Here is a 20906-nt window from a genome sequence, read left to right on the forward strand (position 1 = left end):
ATGTCCAAAAAGAACTTGCCAGAGTTTCTCTTTAATAATTAGAAATCCTTTCCCTCTGGCCTTCCTCAGGATTGCTAAAATCCCAGATGCATGATGTGTCTGTCCACATGCAACAGATGTCTCTTTTTGGGTGTCACCTAGGACTTCCCTAGTAGCTGAGCTGGTGAAAAATCTGCCTGCAATGCAGGACACCCCAGTTCGATTTCTGGGTAGGGAAGATCTCCTGGAGAACAGATAGGCTACCCACTCCAGTATTCTGGCCTGGAGAATTCCACGGACTATATACCATGAAGTCATGAAGAATTGGACACGATTGAGTGACTTTTACTTTCTTTTCATTGCTAACACATTTGTGGTTTACGTGATTATGCGTTATAGCTGGAAGAACTTCAGAACTTCAGATAATCCAGTTAGCTCGGTAGCTTTGGTCAATTAACCTTTCTAGGAGCTGGTATCATCGTCTATAAAATGAATCTGTTCAAGTAGATAATCCCTCAGTGTCCTTTAAGGACCAAATAAATGCATCTGTAAAGTGACAAAATTCTAAGAAAATTTTGAATTGAAAAACATGTTTGTGACTGGCTAAGCTAGATTTTGAGTTTTTCCTTTGTGTGTGTGTGTGTGTGTGTGTGTGTGTTTTCTACTAGATGGATTGATTTGGAGTCAGTGTTCTCATTTGGTCATAGAATCATAGGTGATTCATGAAACATCAAGCATCTGGATAATTCTTTCACTTTAGCCTTTAGTCTTTGGGTCATAATACTATTACTAATCACTCCAGTAGCAAAAGAATATTTAAAAATTAGCTAGTTGATAGTTTAGATAAAGATTCTAATGGGGAAAACATTGATAACAACTGAACTTGAATTCATTCATTCATTTACTCATTTAACAAATTTTTAAACCACATACTTGCTGGACTATCATGAGCTAACACCCTCTTCTTATAGGAACACACAAGAGTTGACTTCATTATAATACTGGTTGATGTTTGACTAGAAAAACTCTGTAGAAAGTTTATCTTGGTTATAAAGTGTGTGATATCAACAATGGCATCTGTAGTTCTTTTCTTCCCAAACTCTAAAATCTGTATTGCTGAGCATCGTGCCTTTTATTCATTTGATCACTAGTTCAAACCACTTTTCTGAAGTGCCATGTGAGTGCTTAGAACACTTAGAATCTTCATTCTCAGCTCACCGTCTAGGAATGGAGATCACGTGGTAATTATTTCCAGCTCTTTATAAACGCCACCAGTAGGGAGTGGGAACGAGTCTTGGGGGTGCAGAGAAAGGGCATCTCATGAAGCTCTGGGGTATCAAGTCGGTATTTCAAGTGGAGGCTAAGTCATCAAGGATGAATAATGGTTAGGCAGGAGACTGTAGTGCCGAGTAACTGGGGAGAAGAAGGTTAGGTCACTAGAGCTTGAGAGAAGGAGGTGGTGGTTCAATATGAAGGGAATGTGAACTGCTCGATGGAAGAGTGTTGCATGTCGAGGTTGGGTAAAGGGTTCATTGTCCTTGAGGACAGATGCCTGTGACTGTCAGTTTAGCCAAGGAATGTGACCGTTATTCTGAGGACAACAGTGAGCTACTGAAAGATTTTTAGCTGATGAATTACATAGTCAGGTTTACATTTTAAGGAGAGTCATACAGGGTGAAAAATGGATTCAAGAGATTAGTTTTAAAACTCTTATAATAACATAAGTGAGAGCTGATGGAATCTTGAACTTAATATATTGGCAGTGGGGGTGGAGGGAAGTGGCTACAACAGAAATTAGTGATTCGATAGATGTAGATAGGAGTGGAGAAGCTACTCCAGAGAAGCTCAGCTTTGGGGAAGCAAGCATATTAGATATGTCATGAGCACTTGTTGAATTGAACCCAAATATTTAGTGAATTACTATATAAAAGGACTTCTAAGGAGAACCAGTCTTTGCAGAATGGCTCCTTTTTAACTGAAATTGAGTTCGGAGAGATGTATGTATCTTGTATCTGGTCAGTTAGCAGAAACACTGAAAAGCTTGGGAAGACAAGTGTATGAAGTCAGTGTGTTATTTTTCTTTTGTGTATTCTGGTATTATAATTTTTTTTAACAAGAGGAATCAGCTGCTAATTTTACTACTGTTACTTCCTAAAATGAAATCTCACTTTATTAAAACATCAACATGCAATTCACGGCAGTGTCATCCTTTTCTCCCTTATTGACAGTTTCGATGTGGACAATGGCACATCTTCAGGACGGAGTCCCTTGGATCCCATGACCAGCCCAGGATCTGGGCTGATTCTCCAAGCAAATTTTGTCCACAGCCAGCGTCGGGAGTCCTTCCTGTATCGCTCCGACAGCGACTATGACCTCTCGCCAAAGTCTATGTCCCGGAACTCCTCCATTGCCAGTGACATGTAAGTATGAGGCTGAGCAAAGTGACAAGAAAACTCCTAGAGGAAACCAAGTAAATTTCTGTCTAGAGTTGATAAAACCAATGATGTTTGTTCAACTGCATCATTCTCTAATTTAAAAAGGATGATGAGCAAAATTGTATAAACTGAAGATAAACAGTAGATTGAATTTGTATATGCTCTCACCCTTGGTAGGACATTTATTTAACCTAGAGAATACCTTGTCTGGGAAAAGTGAGAATTAAATTTTTAATGGAGGCATTTACACTGAAAACGTTAGCTTATATTCATGTAGGACCTGACTGAGATTTAGCTACCTAACCATGTGAATTTTTCTGAATATTTTGAAAAGCTTTAAACTCAGTTTGCAAGTCCCCATGATATTAGCATATATGTCTCTTTTAATGCATCTTCATTGATGTATCTTCACACAGATGTTAGCACTGGTTTGCTGGCTCGTTTGAGAGATCTTTGTGGAGGGTTGCCTAAATTAAACCATTTTTGGAATATTAATCACTGGAGTCAAGTAGAGAAAACATTGGACAGGCTTGAATATCATTTAAGACATGGCACAGCTTGGAAAGTAATTAAAACAGATAAGCGGGTTTACAGATCACATACCGTCACTAGCTCATTTTCTCAGCATATTCCATTCCTGTTTACTGTAGTGGTCTTTAGTTTTCTGGTTTCTGAAGGCTTCTAAATAGGACCTAACTCTTACTCAGTACCTTCACTGTCATTTAAGATCACTCTGCCTCTGCGTAGAGTTAATGTCCAGTTTCCTCTTCTGCATATAGACATCCATCCAATAACAACAGCATCTTCTCATGGCACCATCTCAAAAGCTCAGGATAGGTTGCAGTACATCTTAGAGGAATATGTGGGGTCCCTGAATGTCTAGTGTTATTCTTGGTATTCGAACAGGTCTTTAGGTTATCCCAGTAGGTCTACATGAGATTCTAGAAATGAAATGGCTCTTGGTTGCCATTTACTAATAGTTATAAAATGATGATACTCTCTTCTCCCTAGGAATGAGCAACTAAAGTACAATCACTTTGATTCAGGTTCTGAATGACAAAATTCCCATTGTGTAACTGTCTTTGTTTGACAATTACAGGAGATAGAAGAAATCTCTAAGACAGGGTTCTTAATCTCAAATAACTAATAATGTTATGAAATGACAGGTTTTATGTCAAATAATTAGTGAAAAAACATTTTTTAAGTCCTAATTGTTGGCCTTGCAGGCTACGGGTAAAAGCATGTCATTACCTACCTCTGTGCACCTGTCTCCACCATCTTTCAAAAACTACCCAATTTACTCTCCTTTTTTAATCTGCTTTTTTGGCAATGAACCTTCTTCCATAATTATATCTCTCCACATTCTTCCAACCCCACTCCAAGATCCACATCTACTTGCTGTATATCCTTATATGTTGTGTTGCCTTAATATTCTGAAATGTATCTTTAATTCATATTGACCTCTGAAAACCATTCCAATTCAAATAATATTTATCAATCACCCATAAAGTAGAAGTTATGGTGCCAGTTATCAGAGGAAATACAAAGTGCATTTAATCTAACTCCCATCACTGTTGTGGGCTCTCTTCCTTCCTGCTCAGAGCCCTCTTCTTTACTGATTCTGCCTATCACCCATTAACGTATTATCTCCAACATATAGACGCTGACCCTTTTCTCTCTGCTTTGGAAAATTCTTTTATGTATATGTTCAGCTATCAGCTTTCATCAGATGACTTACTGCTCAGTATCTCTGGCCCTGAAACCTCAGTTGAGCTCCAGAACTATAGCACCTCATTGCCTGCTAGAGATTTGGACTTCCTTGTTCAACTGTTCCTTCACACTCACATGCATGCATGAATGCATGTGTGCTTAGTCGTGTCCTTCTCTTTTCAATGCCATAGACTGTAGACCACCAGCCTTCTCTGTCCATGGGATTCTCCAGGTAAGAATCCTGGAGAGGGCTGCCATTTCCTCCTCCAGAGGATCTTCCCAACCCAGGGATCAATCCAGCATCTCCTGGATTGGCAGGCAGATTCTTTTACCACTGAGCCATCTGGAAGGCCCCAGTGTGTACATATTCATCCTTAATTCATTGTATTGATGGTGTCCACTCTTCATTACAAAACAACTTCCTTTTCCCATTGGTCCTATTTCTGTTATTTTTGTCTTGTTTTCTTAGGTTTGAAATTTAAGATGGTTGTTTATTCATTCACACGTAATAAAAATACTTTCTGAGCAACTGTGGTGTATTCATAGCTTCCAGTCTGCATGGGGTAGGAGAAGAGGCAGGGCAGAGGGCTGACTGTTTAGACTTTTGTCATAAAATGTGATCAGCACCATCCTTGAGGCATTTACACAACTACAAGAGAAGGGGAGAGGACAAGGAGAGTTTGCCAACCAGGGAAAGCCAGGCCAAGAGGGCAACATTTGGATCACGTGGGGTGAGGAAAATCATAACTCAATTAAAGAATGACAGTTTGATTGGTGTGGGTAGGAAAACGTGGCAAGAGAGAAAGACTGGAATACAATCACAGAGGTGTTTAGCTGGGATCATGTGATCCCATTCTTGATTCCACTGCTTCTGATTACTCTACTGTTGAGTGATTGAGTAAAGTGAAGTGATTATAGGGAAATCGTTCATGTTGAAATTCATAGAAACAAAGCAGGCTTAATACGATGGAGGCCCAGGTCAAGGGAGTTGGGGTGGGATGACAGTTTAATCCAGAGGCAGGAGGCTGTGTGTGTGTGTGTGTGTGTTTAGAGAGATAACCAGTGGGCAAGGAGAACCAAGGGAGTTGGGGTGGGATGACAGTTTAATCCAGAGGCAGGAGGCTGTGTGTGTGTGTGTGTGTGTGTGTAGGGAGATAACCAGTGGGCAAGGAGAACCAAAGAGAATGCTGAAGTTTTGACCCCAAACTTGTAAATGAACAATGATGTTGACATGGGGACAGGGTAGAAAGTAGACAACATAAGGAATTTGCCTTTTACACAATGAGGCTGGAGCTATAGGAGGAACAAGACAACAGTTAAAGGAAAAGGACAGAGAACAGAAACAACATTGCAGAGGATCAGGAGAAATTTGAAGAACCAATTACGGTTTGTAATGACTGAGTTTGGGAGGACGACTGCAAGAAGCATCTCAGTGGGGTAGTAGAATTGGAAGAATAGAATTAGTGGAAGATTGAATTGAAAGTGGAGATATCAGCAAGTACAAGCATCTCTATAAAAGATTAGTAAGTTTAAAGGGAAAAGAGAATTAAAGTTGCTTGAGAGAGAATTGAGTTCGAGGGAATTTCTTTTTTTAATTCAGAACAGGTAAGCTGTGGGACACAAGGGTTAAGTATGGAGTTGTAGCTGCTAACAAAAGTATGATCATGAGCTCAAGTGAAGGGACTAACCTTGGAAAAGTAGTACAGACAAGTACTGCATTCTTTCGAACAATGAAGAAAAGTGAAAAGAGGAAATATAAATCTGGAGATGGATGGGTGAAATATTTAGAGAATTGATGGTTTATGATATCTGCTTCTTCATGCAAGTATAGGAAAGAGTATATGTCTATAACTGAGTCACTTTACTGCATAGCAGAGGTTGGTACAACATTATAAATCAACTGTACTTCAGTTAAAAAAGAAAGTATAGCCATTGATAACTAAAGGAAAGAGGCTGGGGCAGCTTGAGAATAGGGGGCAGAGTTTGAAAGAGCCACACTGCAATTATAAAGAGAACAGGAAATTTCCTGGCAGTCCAGTGGTTTGGATTCAGCACTTTCACTGCCAGGGCCCAGGTTCATCCCTAGTTGAAGGACTAAGATACCACTAGCTCTGCGGTACGGCCCAAAAACCTAAAAAATATAGAAAGAGAATAGGTTAAGAATACTAGAAAGAAAATTGCTGAAAAACCCCATAGATAATAATATGTAATATTGAATTGATGAAGAACCAGGTTGAAAGTCGTATCTTCCAACTTTAGCAAAGGTGAAACAATTTGGCTTTAGCTGGAAGCCAGGGACAAGCCCATGGTGTGCTAGTGGGCTCTATTTGATGTAGCTGCAAATTCTAATTTCTAAAATTATAGCACATTGATTTTTGGATGCCAGCGTGTATCCATATGGGACTTACCCAGTGCTTTAGTGGGAAAGAATCCTCCTGCAATACAGGAGACACAGAGACGCAGGTTCGATCTCTGGGTCGGAAAGATCCTCTGGAGGAGAACATGGCAACCCACTCCATTATTCTTGTCTGGAGAATCCCATGGACTGAGGAACCTAGTGGGCTACTGTCCAAAGGGTCACAAAGAATTGGATATGACTGAGCAACCAAGCACGCATGCACATGCGTCTGTGCTTCTTATGAAAAGCATATAATTGTTCATGTTTAAGTAGCACTTTTCTTTCCAAAGCAAACCTACAAGGATGACCTCAGTTTTCCCTGTTCCTATTCAAGAGTTTCTTTATCGTAAGTGACAAATCTATCAGACCATGATGCAACTGTATATTTTGTTGAAAAATAATGACTTGACATGATCAGCTTTCTTATTCCCTCTGGGTATTTATATTGGAGCAATAGGGTTTTCCTTTGATACTAACTGACTCTTGGAAAGGATTCTTCCTACCTGGGAGATGAAGTTTCTCTGAGAAGCAGGGTGAGTAGAATAAATAACTAACTGTTTCAATCTTCAATGTGATGCTACACAAACCATCTACATGTAAAGTGTTATCCTTTATCCTCATTTGACTCCACATGTAGCCATATGTAAACCTCCACTTTCTTATCTAGTTCATGATAATGCTGGGAAGATTGTTTGGTGTCTATACTTCAACTGTACTTTATAGAGAATGATAGTATTATATATTTTAATCACTTGATTATTTTATACTTAAGAGTACTAGTTAAGCATTCCTATTAAGAAAATCCCTTAGAAATTTCAAATACTAACAGTAGCAATGAAGGTTTATGATTATCTATTTGAATGAAATTTTTCATAAAACTGTTAAGTGCTCCTTAAGTTGAAATATAATTGTTTAATTTATTGGTAAAGTGAAAAGGAAGATAAGACTGAAATGGTTAGTTATTTATTCTATTCATCGTGCTTCTCATTTGATCCTTTCTTCAGTCCTATGAAGAGGGGCATTATTGATGCCATTTTACAGGTGAAAGACCCAAGGTCCTTAAACTTCTTTAACAGCACACACACATTTTGATCATTTCTCTGAGAACATTATTTTGCTAATGTCATAAACAAAGTGAACTATTGTGGCAAAACTGCTGAGGAACCGAAGTACCTGTTGACCAAAGCCAATGACCAAATGAATAACTTGGCACTGTGGAAGTTTATTTTTCAATTATAGTTTAAGCATGAAAGAAGATGCAAGCTCAAATTGGTCAGAGAAGTAATAAAGAAAATATGCAAGTGGCTCTTTGGAAAATATGCAACTGACTCAAGTCTATAGTATGAGGCTAAATTCCACATCTAAAAAAAAATTAGCTTGTATAAGGCAGAAGAGAAGTTCCTGGCAGTCTCTGCTCAGAAGCCTGTCACATAGTTTGTTAAATATATTCCAAGTAGCAACTTAATTCTTAAGACTAATAAGACATAGGTAAATTTTTAATGATTATCATGAGTATGCTAAAGAAATAAATACATAAAAAGTAAACTTGAACTATCATAAAGAGTAAACAAGTATTTTATAGAAGTAGGAAATACTACTTATAAGATAAGTAGTATAACAGGTTACCCTTATGCTGTCATGAAGAAACATGGAGAAAATTACAGAATACATGGATAATTGCATAAAATATATGTAGTTTTCCCTCTTAAATTCTTCAAAATGCATTTAAAACTACCTTAATTTCTGGATAATAGTTACTTCTGTTGTTGCTTTTGATCTAATGCTGTAATGTTATTTGCATTTGCCAATACTCAGATATGAGCCACTGAGGAAATTACCAGGAGTATTATCATTGACAAGAAAAACAGAATTTAGTCATAAAACTAAGAGTTTATTGAATGCAAACTGTCAGTCAAACCACATCAGTTAAAAGCAGTTTTCAGTCCTAATCTCCCAGTGTGTCCTACCCTTTCCCCACCCCCATACCGGGTCTACATGTCTATTCTCTACATTTGTGCCTCTATTCCTGCCCTGGAAATAGGTTCATCTGTACCATTTTTCTAGATTCCACACATACGTGTTAATATATGACATTTGTTTTTCTCTGACTTACTTCACCCTGTATGACAAACACTTCATCTGTGTCTCTACAGACTTGACCCAGTTTTGTTCCTTTTTATGGCTAATATTCCACTGTATATATGTACTACTACATCTTCTTTATCTGTTCACCTGTATTGGACATTTAGATTGTTTCCATGTCGTATCTAGTATAAATAGTGCTGCAATGAATACTGGCATACATGTGTCAAATAGATAGCCAGTAGGAACCTGCTATAAAGCCCAGGAAGCCCAGGTCTGTGCTCTGTGATGGGTGCAATGGGAAGGGAGGTCCAAGAGGGAGAAGATGTATATATACATATAGCTAATCCACTTCATTATAGAGCAGAAGTGAATACAACATTGCAAAGCAATTATACTCCAATAATAATGCAAAAAAGAATATTTTTCAGTTCATCTGTGTAATGGACCTCTAGGCCCCATCTTCTGTTAAGAAAACAGTAATACAGAGAATCCTGATAATCTAATTAGCTCTTTACTTGTACTTACATACTGATACATATGGGGAAGGTGTGGAGGGGCCATGAAGAGGAGATGAGTGGACCCGATGTACCATAAAAAGCTAGGGCACACTTGGTGGTCTAGCTAATTAGTCCCTGTCACCATACAGAAATGTACGATCCACTGAACAGCCTTTGCAGTGTCCCATGTGGGCATTCTCCCAGCCAGGAACCACTATCCCCCAACCCCATGTCAAATTTCTGCCCTTTCCTTCAGTTCAGTTCAGTTCACTTGCTCAGTCGTGTCCAGCTCTTTACAATTCCATGGACTGCAGCACACCAGGCCTCCCTGTCCATCACCAACTCCCGGAGCTTACTCAAAACTCATATCCATCACATTGGTGATGCCATCCAACCATCTCATCCTCTGTTGTCCCCTTTTCCTCTTGCCTTCAATCTTTTCCAGCATCAGGGTCTTTTCCAATGAGTCAGTTCTTTGTATCAAGTGGCCAAAGTATTGGAGTTTCAGCTTCAGCATCCTTACCAGTTAGCAGTTAGCAAGTCCCTCACCATCTCTTGAGCCTTTGTGAGTTTTCAGTTGTAGCTGCTCTTGGTCTTTTCCTATGACTATTGAGTAGAGGTGGTGTAGATTCTAGTACTGAATTTGAAAAAGGAAGAATGATTGCTTATATATCTGTTCATTTTTATTATAGGTTACATTATTCTTCATTAGTCTTACTGAGCTATCTCTGAAAATAAAAATAAAAACAAAGATTCTAGTCCTCACTGGATCTATTGAAAAGTTTGTAGCTTCACCTAACTAGATTTTTAGATCTTATTAACACTAATGAGCATCTTTCTCTTTTCTAACCTTGATCTGCCGTTTGAAAGCTCTCTGTGCACGTGTGCTAAGTTGTTTCAGTTGTGTCCAACTCTTTGCTACCCTGTGAACCATAGCCTGCCAGGCTCCTCTGTCCTGGGATTCTCTAGGCATCAATACTGGAGTGGGTTGCCATGCTGTTCTCCAGGGAATCTTCCCGACCCAGGGATCAAACCCACATCTCTTATGTTTCCTGCATTGGCAGGCAGGTCCTTTACCGCTAGCACCACCTGGGAAGCCCCTTAAAAGTCCTCTGCTGCTGCTGCTGCCGCTAAGTCGCATCAGTCGTGTCCGACTCTGTGCGACCCCATAGATGGCAGCCCACCAGGCTCCTCCATCCCTGGGATTCTCCAGGCAAGAACACTGGAGTGGGTTGCCACTTCCTTCTCCAGTGCATGAAAGTGAAAAGTGAAAGTGAAGTCGCTCAGTCGTGTCGGACTCCTTGAGACCCCATGGACTGCAGCCCACCAGGCTCCTCCGTCCATGGGATTGTCCAGGCAAGAGTACTGGAGTGGGGTGTAAAAGTCCTCTGCTGCTGCTGCTGCTGCTAAGTCACTTCAGTCGTGTCCGACTCTGTGCGACCCCATAGACGGCAGCCCACCAGGCTCCCCCGTCCCTGGGATTCTCCAGGCAAGAGCACTACGTTTATGTAAATATAGAAAGGAGCTGTGGTCAGATAATTCCTTGCCCATTTGCGGAGTTTTCCCAACTGAGGAAGTGTTCTCACTCCTTACTCAATGGTATAAGAGTAACTGACAGTAGAGCCAGAGTGGCTTAGGTATCCTGGGCCACCACGGGGAGCTCATGTGGGTGCGACAGCTATTTTCAGTTTTCAAGGGAAACACAGAAACATCTGTCAGTCGCCTAGAGAACGAATAGCTTGAAATAGTTTCCATTTTCAACTTTAGACCGTTAGTTTTTGTTCAGTGACATCATATCGTTGCAAAACTGGGTTGTTGACTATTGTTGTGATAGAAGCAAGCATTGCACAAAAATCAGTGTGAACCAGGAAGCGAGGGAGCCAATGTGCAAGCTCCTTCCCAAGTGAGAAGTTCTGTAGTACTCAACGGGTGCTCAGTTGTTGAGACAGAACCATATTAAATAGTTTGAACTGAACTCTTAATAATTACCACTATTAGTTATTTCTTTTGGCCGGTGGGGTGCTGTAGAAAATTGGTGGTGGTGGTTTGGTGGTTTCAGTCACTAAGCCCTGTCCAACTCTTGTGACCCCACGGACTGTAGCCTGCCAGGCTCCTCTGTCCATGGGATTTCCCAGGCAAGAATACTAAAGGGGATTGCCATTTCCTTCTTTAGGGGTTCTTCCTGACCAAGGGACCAAACCCGAGTCTTCTATATTTCAGGCAGTTTCCTGCATTGCAGGCAGATTCTTTATTACTGAACCACCAAGGATATAAATTATTGAAATACTAAGAGTGTCATGAATTGAGAAAGTTTAAGAACCTCTTATTTAAGGTATTTATTCATTTTCTTAGGACTGGAGTTAAATCAAATCTCTGTGTGAAGAGATATTTGTTAAGAGAAAGGAAAAAATTCAGTAGATTCACAGTTGTGAACTTCTGGATGAGCTCTAGAATTGATAATTTATCCTATTCTTTACCTCAGGTAGACAAAATAGTTTGTTTTTGCTAAGAGTGATATTATTTTGGTAGTGAGCTAGATAAACTGGGATTTCTCTACCAGTCCTTGAGGGTTGGCAAGTTATTATCATTATTATTGTTATTAGGGTATTGATACAGACCCTAAACTCACACAGCCTTTAAATCTCAAGAAGTCTATTGACAGAATATTCTAACATCATTGGCTGCTAGAATACTGTTTTGCTACCTTCTTTCTTATTTTTGAATTTTTTAAAAAATTCCACTTCTTTCTCCAGTCCCTGGGGTTGTTTTATTTCTAGCTCAAAACACAAGAGATCCATAAATGGCAAAAAATACTTATAAATTAGGTAAATATGCTTTTTTGATTTTTAAAATAAGGAATTAAAAATAGCAGCTGAATACACATTTTATATTCCTAATCTCATACTAAAAAAATCATAAAAGGAAGTTCTAATATTCTGACATTTTGATAATCATGTTTGTTAATGCCACAGGGTAAAAATAGTCCATTTTAATGTGTTACCACAATATTTGTTTGATTATCATTGCACTATGCTCCAGTCTTTGAAAATAGCAAATTAATTATGTGTTCTAATAATATTCCTTGCTTATCACTGCCGAAGTGATATATCCTGAGACCTTAGGGGACATGTAGAGACAAATGTTAGTTATGAAAAGTTCTTAAGGCAGAGGGGAAAAAAATGGAGATTGACCAAACTTATTAGTAATCCCTTATTTTCATGCTAAGGCTACTAAAATTCTATTATGTCTTTAGGAGAGTTTACCCTAATATTTAGAATACAATTTTCTGAATTTCCTCCATACTCAGGATGCTTCTAAGTGTTTGAACTCTAGTTTTAATTGTGGGGGGAAAAAAAAAGTCACCTGAGCATTCCTCAACTCCCATAACTTTAGAGAAAAAGGCAGTGTGAAGATAAACTATTGAAACTTGTAAATGATTGACTGTGCAGGTAGTTTTGACCTCAGACTTAATATTGATACTTTACAAAAAGTGGGGAGAGTGGTATCTTAATAAGAAAAGTGATCACTATACAATTTTTATGAGCTCAAATTCCTGCTAGGGAGCAAACTCAAATCAACCTTGGTCAAGGAAGAGCTGGCTTATTTTTCAGTGAATACAAAGAACATAACCTCTAAGAGCACAGTGTGAAGTAAAATAATTACTCAACTAAAATCAGGAAAATTTGAAAACCATCTTCAGTGAAAAAATGACAGTAACCTACACAGTGCTCTCAATGCAATATGGCCCTAAATGAATGAACCAAGTTGAAAATTATAAAGTCTTCTTACTTCTTGTAAGGGACAAATGGCCATTACACAAGAGGATCGAGTTGTATTAGTTATAGATACTAGGCCCAGGGCCTCCCACTTGCTTTCTTATCCCAGCACTCTTTCCTCTATGTACTCAGTCAGTCAGTTCAGTCGCTCAGTCGTATCCAACTCTTTGAGACCCTATGGATTGCAGCATGCCAGGCCTCCCTGTCCATCACCAACTCCCGGAGTTTACTCAAACTCATGTCCATAGAGTCGGTGATGCCATCCGGCCATCTCATCCTCTGTTGTCCCCTTCACCTCCCGCTTTCGATCTTTCCCAGCATCAGGGTCTTTTCAAATGAGTCAGCTCTTTGCATCAGGTGGCGAAAGTACTGGAGTTTCAGCTTCAACATCAGTCCTTCCAATGAACACTCAGGACTGATTTCCTTTAGGATGGACTGGTTGGATCTCCTGGCAGTCCAAGGGACTCTCAAGAGTCTCCTCCAACACCACAGTTCAAAAGCATCAATTCTTTGGTGCTCAGCTTTCTCACATCCATACATGTGTCCAACTCTCACATCCATACATCCATACACTCACATCCATACATGACTACTGGAAAAACCATAGCCTTGACTAGATGGACCTTTGTTGGCAAAGTAATGTCTCTGCTTTTTAATATGCTGTCTAGATTGGTCATAACTTTTCTTCCAAAGAGCAAGTGTCTTTTAATTTCATGGCTGAAGTCACCATCTGCAGTGATTTTGGAGCCCAAAAAAATAAAGTCAGCCACTGTTTCCACTGTTTCCCCATCTATTTCCCATGAAGTGATGGGACCATATGCCATGATCTTTGTTTTCTGAATGTTGACCTTTAAGCCATCTTTTTCACTCTCCTCTTTCACTTTCATCAAGAGGCTCTTTAGTTCTTCTTCACTTTCTGCCATAAGGGTGGTGTCATCTGCATATCTGAAGTTATTGATATTTCTCCTGGCCATCTTGATTCCAGCTAAAGAAAACTAAAATCAAAACCACTCTCTAGTATTATAAAATTACAATTTCCTGAACTTTAAATCTTGACAGTGAGTTGTGGGAATGAAGTGGATAGATCAGGAGAAAGAAGAAATTTGATTTCTAACGGAGGTAACCAATCTGTGTCTTTTACCACATTCTAAATAAATGTATTATTAATAATTGGCTGCATTTTTTAATGAGAATTTCATGCTTTTACTCATTTAACAAATATTTACCGTACCTATTCCATGTCTGGGTATTGCTTGAAGATACCATAGATCCATGACAACAAGTCAAAGAATTTTGTTTGGATCACACATTCTTGTCATGAAAAAAAATAATCTAGATTCTTATCCAGATAGAAAAGCAGACTTACCCAGTCATTATTGAGATTCCTGTATAAATTCCTATCTCCATTTACACATCATTTCCTTTAAATATTGATTTTGTTTGTCAGTCTAAGATCCTTAGTGAGTTGTTCTCAATGTCATCTGTACAGTTTTATGCACCATATAAGGAAACATATTCACACTATTGGAACATTTATATGATGTGCTTCATGAGATAAAATATACTAGGGATTATTATTAAGTCATGCTCTCTAAATCCCTATAAGATGAAAATTTTAAAATATGCTATTACAAATAGGAAATAAAGAGCCTTCAACCAGATCTGTGGTTTTTCTTCAGAAAAAAACAAGTTAGGAATATCGAACACTGGGCTTTATTATCAGATTCCTAGCACTTTGTGGCATGGTTGATGTATAGATTCACTGAAGAAATATCCCCAATTATTCCATCTTCCTATTGAGGTTTCTCTCAGATATTTGTGTCAGCTTTCCATTCATTGTCTTAAGACTTCAGGGTTTTCTTAACCTTGGATAAATAAAACTTAGTTGTCATTGACGTGGCTTAGTGGTTAAAAAAAAAAAATCTACCTGCTGAAAAATCAATGCAGAAAACACAGGAAACATGGGTTTGATCTCTGGGTCAGGAAGATTCCCTGGCGGAGAAAAAGGCAACCCATTCCAGTATTCTTGGCTGAAAAATCCCATGAACAGAGGAGCCTGGTGGACTACCGTCCATGGGGTCGCAAAGAGTCAGACATGAAAGAGTGAGTGAGCACACATGCTCTGGATAGTTAGCCTCTAGACATATATAGGACCTTAACTCCTACAAACTGTCCATGGAAGTAGATAAGTTAAAAGCAGAATAAAAAAGGACATCTGTTGGCATATCTGCAAATGTAGGAGTCTGCATTGTGACAAGAGATCATTTAAACAGGTCAGTGCCTGACATTGTCTGCCAGTAAATGTTATGAATGGTCCCAAGGCCAAGTCCTCTTAGCTCCCAGTTTTCTTTTCAGGGGGAACAGGGCTGCATACAGATCTCATGTTTCTGTGTCTCAACGTTGATTTTTCCTTTGGGACTCAGAGAATTTCAGACTGAGTTTGTTCTGTGCATCAGGGCTGTTTTGTTTGGCTGCTTATTTTTTTTGTTCCTTTGTTTCATTTTTGGTTTTTGTCAGAAAAATCAGAAAACAAGCGTTATGGTTTATGTATTATCTAAAGGTCTCTGTGGTTATTTTTTTTTTGTAAAACCTTCATTCAATCATTATTATTTTCAATTATGAGTTTATTTTTACAGAAAGTAAAAAAAAAAAAGAAGGTAGTTGGTAAAAGAACTCTTTTGCAACAAATCACAGAGTTAATTCCGTGTGTTAGCAACATACTTTTGTTTTACATCTTTCAATGTTCATTATTTATCTTCATTATATTGAAGTTCCTATTCATTTTTCCCACCTATTCTAGAGAGTAGGTAAACTTTCCTACATGTTTCACTGTTTGTTGGTGTTTTTTGTTTGTTTGTCTTACATTTGTTTGAAGAAAGCTCATCGTGTGGGCTTCCCAGGTGGCACCAGTGGTAAAGTACCCACCTGCCAACACAGGAGACATAAGAGACATGAGTTTGATCACTGGGTCAGGAAGATGCCCTGAAGGGGAGGACATGGCAACCCAACCCACTCCAGTATTCTTGCCTGGAGAATCTCATAGACAGAGGAGCCTGGCGGGCTACAGTCCATGGGGGTCATAAAGAGTCGGACATGACTGAGCAACTTAGCACTCAGGCAGCCCATCTGTACTATTTCTCTAGGAAAGGAACCTGATGTTTCCCAGACAGACAGCTTGCCTATAACCCAGCCCTCCAGACAAAGGAGCACTCTAAGAGTGGTGAAAGTATGATGCAAAGATTCACAAACAAACCTCAAAGTTATCAGTTTAAGTTCAGGATTTTTACAGGATTTACCATGTTTCACCCTGTGTGATTTTTAGTGTCAGTAGACTCTTTGGGAAGTGATGTATATGTCTGTCTAGTTAAGACTATGGTTTTTCCAGTAGTCATGTATGGATGTGAGAGTTGGACTATAAAGAAAGCTGAGTGCAGAAGAATTGATGCTTTTGAACTGTGGTGTTGGAGAATACTCTTGAGAGTTCCTTGGACTGCCAGGAGATCCAACCAGTCCATCCTAAAGAAAATCAGTCCTGAATATTCATTGGAAGGACTGATGCTGAAGCTGAAATCCAATGCTTAGGTCACCTGATGTGAAGAGCTGACTCATTTGAAAAGACCCTGATTCTGGGAAAGATTGAAGGCAGGAGGAGAAGGGAACGACAGAGGATGAGATGGGAATTTCCTGTGCCATCACCAACTCAATGGACATGAGTTTGAATAAACTTCAAGAGTTGGTGATGGACAGGGAAGCCTGGCGTGTTGCAGTCCATGGGGTCGCAAAGAGTCAGACACGACTCAGCTACTGAACTGAACTGTATACATGAATTTATTCTTACACTTGCCTAGCATCCGTATAATCTTTATAGTTGCCATAAGATTCTCCTGTGAAGTTCAATAGTGGATCTTCAAAACAGTCCTGTAAGGAAATGAGAAAGTATCATTAGCTCACTTTTAGAAATCACAAAATTCTGCTCAAAAGTCTGTCTTTTGAGCATGTACATACACACACATGCACAATGTGAGTTAGAACATAGTGATATCGACCAACAGCTGCTGCTGGACCATTCTTGGCATTTGCTGGCCGATACAGTAGCCTCTAGGTGAGAATAGAAAAATTAAAGCAGTTGAACTAAAATCTTTATTTCCCTTTCATGGGTGGAAAATCTTGATGGGAATTTGGCAGATCTTTCCACTTAGAGTCTTTGTCAAATAATCAAGAATTTCTGTTATGTTAATTTATCAGTGCTCTTTTGTCCTTAAGCTTAGAGTAGACTTTTTTTGGTTATATAAAACATAGTCTTCCTTGGAAAATTTGTAACTGAAGTTTTGTAAAAATTGCTCAAAAGCTGCCCAGTTGAGATGATAAGTCACTAGCCACAGGTGACAGATTTCTCTTAATTTAAATTAATTAAAATTCAATAAAAGTGGCCTTCAGTTCCTCAGTTGCCCTAGCCACATTTTCAGCCCTAAGTAGCCACTGTGGCTGGTAGATACTGACTTAGTGCAGAAAGAGAACATTTCCACCGTTGCAAACACCTGTTGGGCCGTGCTGTTCTAGAATCTAGAATATGGACTTCTATGGGGCTTCAGAAGAGTCTGAATCCATTTGTGCATGCAGAAAGCAGCATGGTGCAGTAGAAGTGAAACAGCATTTAAGGCCTGGGTTTAAATCCAGCTCCACTGCTCATTTTCATGCCTTGGGAGTTTGTGACTCAATAAAACTTCAGAAACCATGTGGGGACTGACACTGGGTTACTAAGTGCTTACTTTGTCAGATAAATGACTTTATTTATTTAACAAGGAAATTCCCATCGATATACACAATCATTTTATTTTCCAAAGGCATTTCACTTGATTTTTTTTGTAAAGAGAGTGGCACATATTCTCAAAATAAATGAGTCTTCTGAAGGAGTACAGTTAGCTTCTTTTTTTTTTTAATGTGGCTTTGTTTTAAAAAACCTCACTCCTTGGTTCATATTCTCTTCTTAACAAAGGCCAGTGAACATTCTGTTGGGCAAGAACCAGGTCTCAGCCTGGCATTTTTGGAAACCACTGAATTCTTCCACTTGCGCATGACTGCCAATGAGTTACTCAAGTTCTCTGAACCCAGTTCTTTATCTTAGGATGGGAATATGAGCATCCATTTAATGCAGAGGCATCAGAATTAAATTCCATGGGTCAGTAGAGCAGGATCTGGTACATAGTATTTGCACGGAAAGCATCCTACTCTCATGCCTGTCTTTTTGATCACACCCTTCTTTTAATCTATGGAATTGTTTTACCTCTTGCAGATCTTAAAAAATTGTTGTTCTTGCTACCCATAAATCTTTTCCCTGGGAACCCATCCTGGAGAAAAACCAAGCGGGCAGGGCCACTGACATTAAGAATGGGCCTGTCAAATAAGATGAACTAGGAAAGAAGAACCTGTTCCTACAATGGAGTGAGGACGCTTATGAAAGCTGGCTGTGTACTCAACCCTTTCCTGTCCTTCTTCCCTCTCCATGGAGGTCAGGCATCACCATTACATGACAATGATTTGTGCCATCAACACGCCTGGAAGGATCCCTTTCTCATATTGGCTTTTATTACACGAAATAAATAGGCTCAGAGAGTGTCGCTATGTCCACAAATTGTTTTTAACTTCTTCCATCTTGAAAACCATTTGCTGTATAATTTTGACAGTGGATCATCTTTCATGCCGTCATTTAAGTAACAAATTTGAGGCCATTTATTGGCATCATGTGTATTCTCTAATGAAACCTTAAATTTTGTCTTATGACAAAGAAGACTAGAGAATTTTTGCTTATGTTGCCTTAGCTCCAGTTTCATTTACTTTCTTATCAATGCATGTGGTATGAGCATACGTGGGCCAAAAAACGAGGGGTTTTGTTTTAAAAATGTTTTTGGTCAAATATCAGGCCAGACCTTAATTCTTAAAATGTGAGTAAGAAGTGAGCAAATGATTTAAATTCTAGAAGACTGTATAGCTTTCAAAGTCACATTCCTTTCTAAAGTTCTGTGATATAACTTCTTTCTTTATGTTTTAAAAAGGTTTTACTTTGGACAGCATTTCTAGTTTCACAGAAAAATTAAGAGGAAAGCATAGAGATTCCTCATATACTTTCTGTCTGATACCAGAGTGGTACATCTGTTACAATTGATGACCTTGCATTGACATTATATGCTTTTAATCTTAGGAAATATACCTTAAAATGAAATTTTGCAGAGCGGATGGTGTTTGAAGGGTTTTTACCTTGAGTGGTACAGATAATATAGTAAATTCTCCTTATACTGATAAGGATGCACCTTTTCCTCCACAATACTTTTATCCTCCCTTATTTGAAATAGAGAGGCAGAAAATCAAAATACTTTCTCCAGGATTGCACTCAAATGCACACACAATGTATACATAAATATATTTAAATGGGAGTATTTCCATACACATGCATATGCACATAAATGCCATCTCCTGAGACATTTGTTAAGTAGGACATGCATGTAATTTTGCTGCACTCTGAATATGAACATATGATATTGAACTCTCAGCCAGAATTATCACCTCAGTAGGAAACCAAAAATTATTTTATTTCATCTTATTATTTTAGTTTAGGGGAGAAGGACGTGAAAATCAGTAGATGGATAGAGACTGTTTTGTGAGTCATTTTAGTGATTTGTTTTGTTTTGTTCTGCATTTTTACATTAACTGTTCATTTGTTGTCTTTATATATCAGCTTCATGAAATGAAAAATGTACTAGCGATTAGGGATTGTTTGGAATGTGCTTTTGGCATTGATAAGTGCCACTACTGATGCCAAATTGTACAGTGTTTAAGCACAGACCCATCAAGCGTCATACTGCCTGTGTTTGAATGCTGGCCCCATCACGCCATGGGCATTTGATTTTTTTGTCCTTCTTAGGCCTCCCATTACTAATCTACAAAAAAAAAAAAAAAACACACACCTAAAAGGGGATAATCAGTGTAATGTTCTTTTGCATAGTGCCTAGTGCATAGTAATTGTTTGATAAATATTAATTACTGTTATTATTTTATAGGGGATTCCCAGGTGGCTCAGTGGTAAAGAATCTTCCTGCCAATGCAGGAGATGCAGGAGACGCCCGTTTGATCCCTGGGTCAGGAAGATCCCCTGGAGAAGGAAATGGCAACCCACTCCAGTACTCTTGCCTGGGAAATCCTGTGGACAGAGGAGCCAGCAGGGCTACAGTCCATGGGGTTGTGGAGTCAGGCACAACTGAGTGACTGAGCACACACATTCTTTTATAATAATTATAATTGTTTGAAATTATTATTACTACTATTTATCAGTTTGTTGGATATTTGTACTCTGATTTTTCAAAGTAATTGTACTGAAAGCCCATGTAAGAAATAAAAAATAATAAGAACATATTAAAAGGGCCCCCAGTGCTGAAATCAACATTGAGTGATTTTGCTGAGCATCAGTGGAAAGGAGGTTAGTTTAAATTACTATTCAAGTCTATTAGGAAATTACAATTCAAGGCCAAAAGAAAGGGTTAGAAGTACATAAACTGTTTCCTCATAAAGTTAAGAACTTGGATGTTCTCATACACCTGTTTTCGTAGAATAGGTATTAGCTCATTTGTCTGTTAAAATTGAGGAAAGGGCTGTAATTTCGTTTCTCCATTTGGAGTTTTTCCTTTTTGTTTCTAGTATGGATTTTTTTTTTCCTTTTTTTTCCCCATCTATTTTTATTAGTTGGAGGCTAATTGCTTTACAATATTGTAGTGGTTTTTGCCATACATTGACATGAATCAGCCATGGATTTACATGTGTTCCCCATCCTGATTCCCCCTCCCGCCTCCCTCCCTATCCCATCCCTCTGGGTCTTCCCAGTGCACCAGCCCTGAGCACTTGTCTCATGCATCCAACCTGGGCTGGTGATCTGTTTCACCCTTGATAGTATACTTGTTTCAATGCTTTTCTCTCTGAACATCCCACCCTTGCCTTCTCCCACAGAGTCTAAAAGTCTGTTCTGTACATCTGTGTC

General features: G+C 38.9%; 1 protein-coding gene across 3 annotated transcripts in view; it reads left to right on the forward strand.

Moving 5' to 3' along the window:
* PDE4D (phosphodiesterase 4D) overlaps nt 1–20906 on the forward strand; it is an 801730-nt gene that overhangs the window by 562313 nt on the left and 218511 nt on the right. For all 3 annotated transcript variants that reach the window (XM_061129751.1, XM_061129753.1, XM_061129752.1), the window contains exon 2: nt 2208–2399. In XM_061129751.1, the coding sequence (XP_060985734.1) occupies nt 2208–2399 (192 nt within the window). The remainder of the gene's footprint in view (nt 1–2207; nt 2400–20906) is intronic.

This window comes from Dama dama, chromosome 25 (genome assembly GCF_033118175.1).
Source record: "Dama dama isolate Ldn47 chromosome 25, ASM3311817v1, whole genome shotgun sequence".
Classification (NCBI taxonomy): domain Eukaryota; kingdom Metazoa; phylum Chordata; class Mammalia; order Artiodactyla; family Cervidae; genus Dama; species Dama dama.